This window comes from Vanessa tameamea, chromosome 7 (genome assembly GCF_037043105.1).
Source record: "Vanessa tameamea isolate UH-Manoa-2023 chromosome 7, ilVanTame1 primary haplotype, whole genome shotgun sequence".
In the NCBI taxonomy this organism is placed as follows: Eukaryota; Metazoa; Arthropoda; class Insecta; order Lepidoptera; family Nymphalidae; genus Vanessa; species Vanessa tameamea.
In genome coordinates this window covers 11,222,976-11,237,649 of record NC_087315.1, presented here as the reverse complement: position 1 = coordinate 11,237,649, position 14,674 = coordinate 11,222,976, and the positions used below count along the sequence as shown (strand labels likewise).

Here is a 14,674-nt window from a genome sequence, read left to right as displayed (position 1 = left end):
AATCAAGTACAATTATTTTTATGTACTTTCTATCTGAACCTGTGGCATTAGTCGCGAAATACACATAGCACACCCACCGTCACCCCCATATTAAACCCTCGAGGGGTGAATAAAATATAGTAGCCCATGTGCTTCCAAGGTTCTCAAACTATCTTCATACCAAATTTCATCTAAATAGGTTCAGCGGTTTAAGCGTAAAGAGATGACAGACAAGAGTTACTTTCGCATTTATAATATTAGCGCAGATATCCTACCTGGAAATTATCAAAGACTAAGTCCATGCTTAAATAAAATAAATATTGGACAACATCACATACATTACTCTGATCCCAATATAAGTAGCTAAAGCCATTGTATTATGAAAAATCAGAAGTAACGACGGTACCACAAACACCCAGACCCAAGACAACATAGAAAACGAATGAACTTTTTCTACATCGAATCGACCGGGAATCGAACCCAGGACCTCGGAGTGGCGTGACCATGAAAACCGGTGTACACACTAATCGACCACGGAGGTCGTCTTATATAATCTTGGTGTGAGTAATATGCCATATTCATCAATATTATTTTGAATTGAGACTTAAATTTACTAAGACCATGTTAAAAATAGCTATGTAATCTTTGTAGGTATAGAAACGAATATCGTGCTACAGGAAGGATGTATTGACGAAGTCGGAAACTAACTTTTATAAGTAGGTATACTTTGACTCATAGTATCTATACGATGGTATTTACTGTTTCTTTCAAAATGATCTATAATATTAATGTGAGTAGACATAATATTATTGAAAACATATATTGATGCAACTGTAAGTATTATTATTTGTAACTTATTACAAAGAAAAAAATCACGAAGGAAGTCTCGAGCTTCCATATTATAAATACTCGTAGATCGGGCAGCTCTTTTTCGTAGAATGAAAATAGTTTATATGCGACGTACATGTCGCAGAAATAAATCGAAATTAGTCACGTGCAGGTTTCCTTACGACAGTTTTCTACACAGCCGAGGACATTATAAACATAAAAAAATTAAAATAAGCGGTGCTTGCCTATCTTTGCATAGAACACTAAACGCAACATAAATTACAGATTATACTAATAGCATTCTGCGTCTAAACAGCAATATTTTGTATTCTTATTATCAATATATTGTCGGGAAGGTATCACGTTAACACTTTTGAATAAGCAGTGGATTAATTAATTGCTAAGATTAATATAATTGTAAAGCTATTTTCTGTTAATGATTATGATGATATCCCTTTGACTGATTTCGGCCACGGCGACCATGCCCAAGTTGACCAGGTATCTGTTCAGGATATTATAATTGTGTGTGTGCACACTGTATTCCCTATTCATTCACTCACCTCATAATCTCTAGAGACAGCAAATCCGGCACGACCGGAAAGACTTCCAAGCGCAAGATTTACGTGTTTTCCGAAGCACAGGAGTGTTGGTAAACACTGTCAACTTCCATAATCCGGACTGCTACTTAGACCTAGAATTTCTCGACAGAAAACTCAATAAACTTTTTGAACTCAGGAATTCGAAGTCCACGGCTTCATTGGCTAGCCAATAGACCAACGATAAGTTTCTATACATAATCAAACATAAAGTACAATTTTCAGTGATCAATAACCATTGCGATGTCAATAACTCGTTTTGATTACACCTATCCATGGCTGGAAAGCGAGCGAGCAGCGAACAGGAAGTGTTAATCTAATCGCGGGTTTGATCGGTTACGTAAAACTGTTTTGTTAAACTTAGTTTCCGTCAATTTAACATAGGAAGTAAATAGATAACTATAATATTTTTAAATAATGCTGGCAAATCTATATCAGTACAGTTACGTAAGGGATTTTTTTTTCTTTAAAAAGGCAAAAATCCTTTTTATCTTCTTGCGTATTCATATTCAGACAGAGTCACATTAACTTTTTTTTGGAATTCCTCAAAGGAGTTTTATTGTGCTTACGTAATTTGTGATATAATCGTCCATATTAAAGGAAACAAAGCTATATACGAGGTACATTAAGTAATTAGTACATTAAATATAAGTAATCCATCAAAGTATAAATAAATCCACAACCCCCGAGATCTCAATTTAAATAAATTAATAATAAAAGTCTGAACTCATACGCCAAAAAACTGATTACATAAATCTTTTACTCACGGACGTTATTACTGCTTAAGAAAAGATAAATTATTTTTAATGTAGTAAATAAACATTTCAATCGTGGTCAATGTTCAAATATTTTATACTTAAGTTTATTCGAATTTCGCCTTCGGTGCCCAAAGTCAGGTGCCTACTAGCCAAATGCGTAGAAGATTTTTAGAGCACCAGTGTTTGCGCAAACCAAATATACTTTCTATCTTTTCACTATCGTAATCTGATGAGACGGAAATCCAAAACGATCGGAGAGATCGGGCGCAGGAAAAACGCTGTTACGTATTTGGAAATACTGTTAATTTCGTGATAGGAAAAAAGTCTGTAGATTTGAACATGGGACTTTAAGATTTATACATAAATATGTTAGTCCACGAATTTGGTTCATAGATTTTAATTCCGTTATTTTTGCATAGACAACTTATCATGCTTAAAGCCACTGCCATCTTCAATTTAAGACAAGATTTTTTCGTACTATCAAAGGAACTTAACAGACAAAAACTCTGTATAGTATTTCAACTTGGCAATAGATGGCACGATACCATGTATTAAAGTGGAAGTTAGTTTATTAATAAGAGATTAGATAGTTAGATATATTCCGACACCGACAATATATACCATAATAGTTGGTACATTTTTTATGGAGCAGAGAGAGTGGGGTTCTTCCGGACTGGTTAAAATGCCAGTCCGGGTACGGGTTTCGAAGATTTCTATATCTGGGTTTTTCCTCACCGGTAGCCTCGGCTACCGCCTCAGCCTCTTAGGCTTGAAAGGGCAGAGTCATACATAACGGAGTGGCTGTGTTTCATGGAGCAGTTTCATATTTTACACTTTGCGGAACCTGTCACTAGATGGCGTTACAAAGCAACAATTTCTAACTTTATCGATCGCTCTTACAATAGATAGGACAGACGCGTTTAGCTCGTATCATATAGGCACAAAATTTAATTATTCATGGAGCAAACCAACCTTTATATTTTAATTTTAACAAAACAAGATACAGAATATTATTTTGATATGCCAACATCCATTTATCAATAGTGAGACTATATATTATAACAAAAAATTGGAGCTTTAAAAAATTGTGCCACCTAATCTTGATTGTAAAACTGTTAAACAATAATTAAGCAATTTTTAAAGAAGAATTAGTGACTGTTTTAATTTAATTCTTAAATAACAAGTACCAAGACTGATCGATCCCTATTGTTATAGTAAATTCTATGATGTACAAGTACTTGCAGAATTCAATTGTTTTGTAACAAAAAATACTTATGATTAATTTTAATATCAAATAAACTTCTTAATTTTTTTCTCATTTGTTATAGATACACACAACGCGTATGGTCGTACTGAGTATTTACGGGAGGAAAAGTAATTTGGTCTAGTTCCTAATATTATATTACTAAAACTCAACAATGATCAACGATATTTGAAAAAGTCATACGACTAAATTTGTACAGCATAATAAAAGCAAACGGTACCTCCGTTGCAGTCACAATTATCGTATCAAGTCGAAGATTCGAGTTAATGCAAAAAAATTAAAAATATATTTTTACCCCCTTTTCAAGATGACGGCGAAAACCCCGGAGGAAATCTTGGTCGACAGTTTAAACTTAAACTAATCTTTTCTAAACTTAGTAACTAAAATCAGCCTTCTTGGTTCACTTATATTTATATATATCATTTTTCTGATGTAATAACTAAAAAATTAAGAACTTATTTAATCGTCATGATCATTTGTGAGATCTTGAAGAAGGATCTATACTCCATGATATTGATCAGTGATTCGTAAAAAAATGGCTTTTTTAATGGCATCGTAGATGTTTTAATAATTCTGGAAGTAGCTTACTTCACTTATTCATAACTACATAATCAAGTCATATTTAAAAAATAAAACAAAACTTTTTTCAAATTATTTATTTACAAAAGTGTAAAATACTTATACATTAGATATAAATTATTATTTGAGCATAATTTATGTACAAAAAGACCAATCTAAGAACTACATACATACTAAATTCACAATTATTAAGAATATTAAAAGTGTAATACTGACAGATTTCATTCTATGTTTTTTTTTTTTAATATTGAATAATTTCTACAATTTACATACGGCAAAAGTGAAAAGACGTTCCGTAATTTTTACAGAGTAAAAAATATAGACAATAATAATATTCCTTTTTATATTTTATATAGAGTCGGTTAGCTAACCTTTAAGTACCTAACTCTGTGTGCATTTATCGCGAAAGATTAAAGTGAACAACACAACATAGCCGATGATGATCAAATTGACCATCATCCAATTTTAAATATTACTTAAAAATAATAATAATAATTGTACATTTCCCTTTATCATTATTATAAAATTAATTATTTAAACGAGAGACTTATTATCAGTTATCGCATTCATTACGTCATAAAGACTACCACACTGTAAAAAAATATAGTTACACTGTTTCTTCAAATGAACAGCAGAAAGTTGTAATTTCGTGGTGCGTTAAAATTAAGGAATACATAATAATTAATGATGTTTAAAAGTACGAAAATCTGGCAACAATCTTAATCAAACTTTTTACAATTGCATTGGGTAAAATATTTCCAACATTTTTTTATCTGTTCAGCTTCTAAACTAAGATTGATTTCAGCTCATTTCCGGATCATTTTTGTCATTGCGCTGCAAATTGATGACGGACTTTGATAATTTTATTTTAGTCTTAGCATGTTTTAATTGAGGACTTTTTTTTATACAAACTGTACTACTTATTTTGATACTCCATTCACTCATAAGTAGGCTTAGAGTAAAATATACATTAATTGTGTTTATGATAGTAGCGCGCAACGCAGAGCATTTGGCTGTCTTTCCTGGTCATCCATCAAATTATTTTAAAAGTAGAACAAAAGTGTTCAGTTGAAATGGGCTGAATATACATTTTTCTATGAACCTCACTCCATTTATAAAGTCCTATAAAGTTTTTTTTTTTACAAATAAACAATTTAAATAATGTTGCTATTTAAAAATAAAAATATGATTAAAATCGAAACATATTATTTCTTAAAAAATAAGACAATATTATTGGAATGAGGCTTCACATAATTTGAATAGGAAAAACACCCAATAAATATTAAACAAAAAATTCTTATTCAATTTTTGGTTCAGTTAAATTTGCTTTTAGTAACAAATATTATCCGTTCCTATGGAACTATTATGTAAGAGCAAACTCGTACTTCGACGTAGAAATCCATCGCAAATGTCAGAAAACATTACTGAATACAATAATTATTATAACATTTAAACGACGTATAATCGGAAACCGGATTTCAATATTTTACGGATCGAGCACCAAGTGTTTAATTTGTACAGAATAGCTTAGCTGACCAAAAAAGCAAGAAAAACAGATTGTTACATGCGATTGAAAATTGACCTTGACGTCGAAGAAAATAAATATCTCGACTTGATGTTGGCTTTTTTACAAATGGTGGTACTGTAAATTTTCAGTGTCGAGCACGGAACCGTATAGAGGAGATTCTGAAAACAGAAATAAATCAGGATATTAGTATAAAGAAGCGATTGGTTATAAAAATATGTATATTTTATTATGTAGGTAGGTGGTCGGGCTAATGGAGCACCTGATGGTAAGTGGTCACCACCGTCAATAGACATTGGTGGTGGTGGTCACATCAAATCGCCAATGCGTCACTAACCTGGAAACTAAGATGTTATGTCTCTTGTGTCTGTTATTACACTGGCTCATTCACTCTACAAACTGAAACTGTATTGCTGTTTGTCGATAGAATGTCTGGTGAATGAGTGGGTGGTACCTATCCAGGCTTACACAACTACCACCAAGTAAATAGAAGTGGTATTAATAAAAAATATATCTGCAATTATGAAAATACATAAATAAAATTGAGTTTTATTAGTTGACTTTTGTCATTGTTTGTTCTTTATTGAAAACAAGAAGACATTTAAGGACAAAGTAAAGTAGTCGCAGCAGGATTTGAACCCGCATCCTTCTGTTATTTTGTCAAGCATTATGTCTTATTTACATCTTCGTGTATTGTGTAGTATAATATTATTGTTAGAACAGTAAAACCAGTCAATCTTTTGAGTTAAAGTCAAATAAATGTCTGTCGGCGTCGGGTCGTGAACATACCTCTGTCAGTCAATAGTCAATTGTCACACTTGAACAATCCTGTTTCCTCGAAGAATAAATTTGGTGTCTTTCTTCCGTCTAGTACTTTCCGTTCCAGTTGAACTATTTCTAGTTGTCGTCGGTGGGGTGGTTGTTGTTGTCGTGGTCGTCGTAAACGTCATCGGATCAGGCAGGAATTCAGCTGGTAGTACACCTATCTCGTTATCACTGACAACTTGTGTTGGTAGAAGCGGTATGAGACCTTTCTTCAACATTTCTGCATAATCCTTATTTAATCTTGGCTGTTCGTCTGAAGACCTTTGGTTATCATTCATGTACGCGTTCAACTTATCTAAATTTGCATTAATCTTTTTGATTTTCGATGGGGTCAGGCCTTGCGAATGTACATGCTTGTGGGCGGATGGAGCGACGGAGAGTTTGGAAGAAGCGTAGTCATAAGGAGGATATTGATAATTAGGATCATAATCCGTGTAACTATCAACCATGGCTGGTTCTCCGTAAGAGTTCACCGCTCCCCAACCCATTGGTCTGAAAGGCGGAACGGGTTGTGGCGGTGGCGGTACTTGGTCTACGATCGTGGAGTCTTGTTTTGATGGGGTGTTGGTTGAGAAAACGTTTTTGATTGCAGAGTACACTGTGTTTAGTACCGATGGTGGAGGTTCGAGAGGTGTATAGCCAGCTGAATTTTGACTTCCGCTGGGTATTGTGTCTCCCAGTGGCGTTAGGATAACCACACCGGCATGAACTCCGCTCAATTTACCCCGTCCTGTCTCAGAAAAACGTCTTAGTCGGACATGAGTTACGTCAACTATCTGTTAGTTACACAACGGACTTCAATGATAGATGAGCACCTTTCTAATGTAATATAGATTGATCATTATAAAATAAAATCCAGCTTAGCTAAGAAATAAATAGTGATGTAATAGCATTTTATTAAATTATCGATAGCTAATTGACAGATGTGTAATGTGGTTTTTGTAAGGTGTTCAGAAAATGAAGTTATAAAATAAGAGTTTAAATTTAATATCATGAAATTTATTTAAACAAATTACCTTATGTTAAAGTAGTAGATTTTTTTATTACTTTTTCCGTTCTTAATTTTAAGTTTTTGTTTTTCTAAATAATCAATTACTTACTAATAATTACTTATTATGTAATTGCTTTATTTAAGTTTGATTAATGTATTTTTTCGCACACTTACACTATTTAACGTTAATGATAAACTCACGTTAATATTTTAGATTACGACATCGTTACATAAAACATATGCATGTGTGCATAATTTTGAATGTGTTTTTTTTTTTATTTAAAGAAAATAATCATAAGACATCGTTCGATATCTTAAAACGGTGTGAGAGAAAATATATGCGCCTACGTTGTTATATTCACCTTGTTTTTTTATGATATAGGTAAATGAAGGAGCAAATGGGTCCCCTGATATTAAGTGGTCAACAACGCCCATACCCAATGGCGCCTTAAGAAATATTAACCATTCCTTACATCGCCAATGCGCCACCAACCTTGGGAACTAAAATGTTATATCTCTTGTGTCTGTAGTTACACTGGTTCACTCACCCTTCAAACCGGAACACACCAAATACTACTTTCATACTGTGTTGTTGCATTATCTGACGAGTGGGTGATGGGTACCACCAAGTGAAACCACCCAAATATATTGTTGTTATAAGAAATACCTATTAATCATTTCATAGATCGGCAATGCGCCCCACCGACCCTCGTAGCTAAGATGTTATGTGCTTTGCGCTACCAACCACGGGAACTACAACTACAACTAGCTTAGTCACTCTTCAAACCATAAGAAAATACAAGCAAATGACCGTACCCTTCCTTTAAGTTTGCCTGGAAGAGATCGCTGCTTAGCGATAAGGCCGCCTGTTGCACCTCATGCAAAATTTTGTGTAGCAAAATTGTAATTTTTAGTTTTAAGTTTGGGTTAATAAATAAAATAAATAAATACAGTACAGTATTGCTATTTGGCGGTGGAATATATTATGAGTGGGTACTATTAGTACCATTCTGACGGGCTTGCATAAAGCCATAACCAGTAAAATAAATCTCATATAATGAATTGATAATACATAGAACATCGCATCGCATTGAAAACAATCGTTACGTAATTGTCTAAATAAGGCCAATAGCCTAAAGGTTAAATGTAATTTATAGTTCTTACGTTGACACAAACACTAGATGTTTAACTTGGTCGTAACACCTTTCACGAAATCATCCGGAAGCTGTTACGAAAGTAGTCCTTACAATTCGAATCATAATAATACATTTTTAAACGCTATTTTAGAACAGCTCGACCGTGTCATATAGCTCGTTTTTTAATAACTATATTACGATAAATACGTAACATTGTGGGTCACTGGAATAAGTATTAATATTTATGCCTGTAAGTTGTGTTGGTTTTGTGTTGAATTTTAATTTTGCGACTATTATATGTCGTATAATTTTGTGACATAATCACTGGCGATTGTGTAAGATTATGTGACGTACTTTTTTTTTTTAATTTTTCTCTTTTATTGCAAGCAAAGGTATTTATTAATAATGATAATAAACCGTGTTTTTAATAATTTTTTCGGTATAGACTTTCTTCAATAAATTTATTCAGTTATGTTAAATAGACTTATTCATTGTTAAAGTGTTTCTTTCTGGTCATAGACTACTAAATATTACATATTTACTTTGTAAAGTATTGTTTATGGGCCAAGAAATACGATATGCTGTATTATCAGACTAAGACAAATTGTTTAAATTAATATAATTACTGTATACTCTCACAATAATTATCTGACGATTTTTTAAATACAGTTTACAAAATTATATTTTAAAACATTATTGCATAAAATATAACGTGTTTTTACACGTAAATTTTTTACGTTCGATATTTTTATAAATTAGTAAGTGACGTAATTTGGAAGGGGTGAGAGAGGGATGGCGAATGCATCCGTCTCGCTCTAACCAACTCTAATTTGGATTATTCATGCACGTTCTGTACACAGGACCAAGCTCCGAAATAGTTCTATAGATCTCGATCTATATCTATGTAGGGATAAAATCACTCACCGCGTGGACATACATGTCTCAGAATTTCATTCAACACGCAGATTTTCTCACGATATTTTCCATCATTGAGCATTACTAAATTACAATAACAAAGTACACAATAGCTATGAATAATTTATTAAATAATGGGAAAGTGTTGACGTCATCCTCATTACTCTGATGAAATATCGTGTAATTCAATTTTGAGATGCATGGTTAGAATACATATTTATGTCAAATCAGGATTTTGCCTCCTTAGTCCCAATAAAATTAATATAAATTGATTTAAATATATATAGTAGTAATAAGCATCAAATTATCAAATCAAATCAAATTATACTTTATTCAAGCAGGCTTTTTTACAAGCACTTTTGAATCGTCATTTAACAAACTCTATTAAGTAAAGGTATCACCGGTTCAGAATGCAGGTTCTATCGAGAAGAACCGACAAGAAACTCAGTAGTTACTCTTTTTCAGCATCTAAAAATACAGTCGTATTAGTTAAATACAATTATATATGTATGTAATATCCTGCCTTGAAGTCAACAAGCATTAACTCCACGCTTTTTTATCATCTATATAATCTTGTATCGAATAATCTGCCTTCTTTACCGATGTATTTTTACAAATGATTTGAATTTATGAAACGACAAAGTTAATCGAGTTATTCCTCATAGCAACGTAGAAAATAATAATTAAAATATCTATACTAATATTATAAATGCGAAAATGAAAGTTTTTTTGTTTTTCACGGCTAGAGATTAAACCGAATTAGATGAAATTTGGTATAGACCAAACTTGAACGACGGATGGACTAGGCTAACGACCTATAACTAAAACACAAATTTTTTTATAATACTAATGAGCCAGTTTAACTACAGGCACAAGGGAATTAACCCAAGTTCCTAAAGCAATGATGTTGTGAGGGATGACTAATATTTATTGCAGTGCCAATGTCTAATAGGCGGTGGTGACCACTTACCTACAGTAGGCACATTTGGTAGTCGGTCTACCTTTTATTAATATACGGACGAGGATTCACACAAAAACGTTGAGAATCCCTGAAGAATAATATTTACTTTGCTAACGAGCTGCGATGCAAGTGATCTGAGTTGTTACACTGTGCTTCTAATTACTCTGTCTCACTTACCCCCTTAACCGGAACAGAGCTTAACAATAACATTACAACAATAAGAACATAATTTAACGAAAACAATAGAAAAGCACCTTAAGTGCATTATATAGTTTATCTATCGCAAGTATAGTTTCTAGTGTTATATGACTTTGTTGTATCTAACGTGCTTATAATTCCCTGGTCTCATCGGGCATGTACTCTATGAGGTCAAAATATTGCGTAACCCTAAGAGAACGTTCACACATTGATGTAATATTTAATTTATAAAAGTAACATAACATCAATTACTTGATCGTTACAATGCGTGCACGGAAGTAGCGCTAGCAAAATCATACTATTTTAACTGTCAAAACACGGTATTACAGTTATTACTAAAACAAAACAATAACAAATCATGTTTATAATTAAAACATACACCTTTTAAAACTTTGATTAAGATTTATTTACAAAGAAATTTAATTTTCAGAAATGAAGTTGCAATTTTCATTTTCTGACGCTAATTATAGAGCATTACCTCTTGGCATGGTATTATTAAATACGTAAGCGGTTTAATAACCTGCTATACAAATACATGCAAACATAACATATACTGAAGTTTGAAATAACAACTACACGAAGATTATGTTAATAGAATTAATACAGGCGTTTGAACTCATTAGCTAGTAACAATGGAACTGCAAACATTAATACATAATACTCATTACTTTCTATTTGACTTATTTGTGAATATAGTCTGTGGATATATTGTCCTTCTAATACATGGATGGAAATCATTAATAATCACCAAGCACTGGGTTTGTTGTTGCATTGGGTTAATTTTCAGGTCAATTGAGTTGACAAATCAAAATTGAGTTGACAATAAAGGCTAGACTTGATATTATAGCAGGCTGGATATTTTGATAAATCTTATAAACTGAACATATTTTGGCAGGTAATATATTTGCTCTCCCTTTTCTGAAATCTATGGGAGTGATTTGGTGAGAAGGGCAGAAGTGTGGAGCGCGCGCTGTGCTGGAGTTGGCCGATGGTACCAACCCATTTTTAAAAGCGGATAAAAAATTAATGTGATTTATTACCAAGGCGAAATGTCAGATCTTACACATCATATGCGATAACAGAATAAGGCCCAGCGTTCGTCGTCGTTTTTTTTTTTTATAAATATGTAAAACCATCAAAAAGTCTAGCAAAAACCGGACAACTTAAAGCCAAATATGTTCAGCTAAAACCAAATGACAACCTCATACATTAAAATTACAGATGCAGGAAGACGCGACAACAGTTCGCCAAGTAATAAATAAACATCACATTATACCTCACCTCTCTGTTTAAACGCTTGACCCACTTAATATAAGCAGATATGTCTTCCGTCAGAATTTATTCACATACCCAAAATACCGGTCTGGTGATATAATTCGCTTTCACTAAAGGGTACAGTCGAGATTTGAGCAGGTGTATCGGTTTCATTGTGCGTCTTCCTGGACGTATCGTGAAAGGAGGAAGGGTTATATAATTGATGATTAATATCTGGGTCGTGACCAGCCTTTGATCCTAATGCTAATAGACCGTGATGAAGTGGTTTATAAACTCTACAAGACGTTTAACATATTGTAGTCTTTTCATTTTATGATAAAAACACATCTGATCATTATTTCTCTCTCTTCATAAGCTTGTTTTTATTCCTGTTATAACCAATGCTTTAACTTTTGTCTCATCAAACTTCGTTCATTTTGTCTATCAGCTCATTGTTTTACATACACGGATAGAAGTTAAAATTTTCGAACTTCAAACAATTTGAGCGAGAAATAATAACTATGATTTTAGGTAATTGAAATCGTGTAATACATAAGTAGATCATTAATAAAGCTACATCATAGTAGTATCATATTAATTAACTTGGAATTTTGATTCAATATTATTTGAGATGGTTATCGTTTGAACACGTGAATTCCCAAGATTGCTCGTGCTCGACGACCACGGAAAACATCGTGAGGAAATTTGCATGTGTCGGCTGTTTGATTACATGTGTTAGTGGATACGAATCCACATGGAGCAGCGAGATGTATAAACCTTCTCTTTATCTCTTCTCTCCAAGAAATATTATTCTTTAATTATGCACTCTTAACTTCAAGTGGATCTCCTAACTTTAAGTGAATCATGATTGCAGAACTGTCATAACAAATTTGTAACGTGTCGCTTTGTGACTTGTACGACCTGACTTCAATAAAATATTAGCTAAATATCTTGAATTTTACATCGAAAAGTAAGGAAATAGTGAAACCTCTCTTTAAACGACACATGACGTTATTTTCGACGGTTACATTTGAAAGGGAAAGTGCTTATGTTAATCATTATGTTTTTTTTAAGTAGATATTTTAAAATATTCACTTGCCTCAAATACCGATTTCTTAGATTTATTTCTTAGATAGGGCTTTGAGCAGGTCCGTCTTAATTGGTTTATTTATATTTTAGTATGAAAGATGAGTTAGCCAGTGTTATCACAGGCAGAAGCGATTTTTTTAAGAAGTGATGTTTATTTCTTACAGAGCCAGTGTATATCGACGAAGGATACCGTTTTCCTAGGAGTTGCATAATTGTTCGTCAAATAAAATTGCCAATATTTGTCAGGAGATTTTTGATTTTTATTTTACCAAATATGATTGGATTTATTAAAGGAAATATAAGTCTGGCGTGTTCATATTTACTTATTTTAAACGTATAAATTATATAGTTTTTTTAATACAATTACGCAACATAACAACATTAACAACAACATTAACAGACTGGAAATTTTCCTCTGCTGGGCTAAGGCCTCCTCCCCCTTATAGGAGAAGGTTTGGAGCATATACCACCACGCTGCTCCAATGCGTATTGGTGGATACACATGTGGCAGAATTTCGTTGAAATTAGACACATGCACGTTTCCTCACGATGTTTTCCTTCACCGCCGAGCACGAGACGAATTATAAATACAAATTAAGCACATGAAAATTCAGTGGTGCTTGCCTGGGTTTGAATCCGCAATTGTCGGTTAAGATGCACGCGTTATAGCTACTGGGTCATCTCGGCTCGTTATATCGATAACTGAGCGATGGTATGTTGACATAAATTTTAAATTCGCTGCATTTGAACCAATCAAAATTGCAACATTTATTTCTGTACATATCCTTTTTTATATATTATGTGGGCTGGTAAATAATAACAATTACGTTTAAAAATAAATATGGGTTAAGTTGTATTTTTTTTATAAGTGTGTAAAAATGTACACATCGTTCAAAACACAATTAACATTAATAACTGTTTTAATGTTCTCTAAAAATTATAATAATCCTATTAAGTAATCTTGAAAGGAAAATGAGGATGTACGTAATCACGTCATGTATGTTTAACAAAAAAATAAAAATAAACAATAATTTATGATCGTTTTACACATTAACATTATTTTCATTAAGCACTTGAGATGTGAAAGGTAAGGTTATCGTACATTAATGATACATTTTAAATCGTTACATAAATAACTGAAGATTTTTATTACGTTAAACGGATGCAGGGAAAAGTTGAATAATGTTGCATGTTTGGTTAAAAAAAAAATTAATTAATTTATGCGAGTTTAGAACTATGATTACATTGGGAGTTCCGACTGTCATAGACCAAATTATGTCCGCACTACGTTAGACTGTAAATTGATTTTGTGGCTTCTGTTATAAGCATTTATCATTTTGGAAATTTAATATCAAAACAATGGAGGCCTTGTTTTGTTAAAATTTTATGTTATTTTTGTAATTTAATTTAATTACGACAAAACGATATTTACTCTGTTTGTAAATTCTGTGGAGGTATTACATATGTTATATGTATGATGGATGTTTTAATAAATTAATTTGTCATTTTGGAAATTTAACACCCAGTGAGCAAATGCATATTCGAACATCTTGTGTCTTAAGTATTAGTCAGCATTTAACTTCTCAACAAATTTTTACATTCGGTCGTCTACTAGTATTAAAAGAGCTGGTAAAAGTTCTTAAGAATATGTATGAATTGCAATATTTTTTTAATGGGCATTGGTGAATACATATCGTTAGGTGGTGCTTTTGCCCGCCGACTAATGTAGTTGCTTTGAATTGTTTTATTTTATTTGTGTCATTGGTGTTAGTTATA

The 14,674-nt window shown here is 32.7% G+C and overlaps 1 protein-coding gene across 2 annotated transcripts in view; it reads right to left on the bottom strand.

Annotated features, from left to right (window-relative positions):
- Positions 1 to 5,473: 5,473 nt before the first annotated feature.
- LOC113398311 (uncharacterized) overlaps positions 5,474 to 14,674 on the bottom strand; it is a 120,733-nt gene continuing 111,532 nt past the window's right edge. The window contains exons 7-8 of one of the 2 annotated variants that reach the window (XM_026636972.2): positions 6,319 to 7,084; positions 5,474 to 5,690 (exon numbers count right to left, since the gene is read on the bottom strand). In XM_026636972.2, coding sequence (XP_026492757.2) covers positions 6,342 to 7,084 — 743 coding nt within the window. In that variant the 3' untranslated portion in view covers positions 5,474 to 5,690; positions 6,319 to 6,341. The remainder of the gene's footprint in view (positions 5,691 to 6,318; positions 7,085 to 14,674) is intronic. The other variant, XM_064215423.1, reaches the window with a different exon arrangement.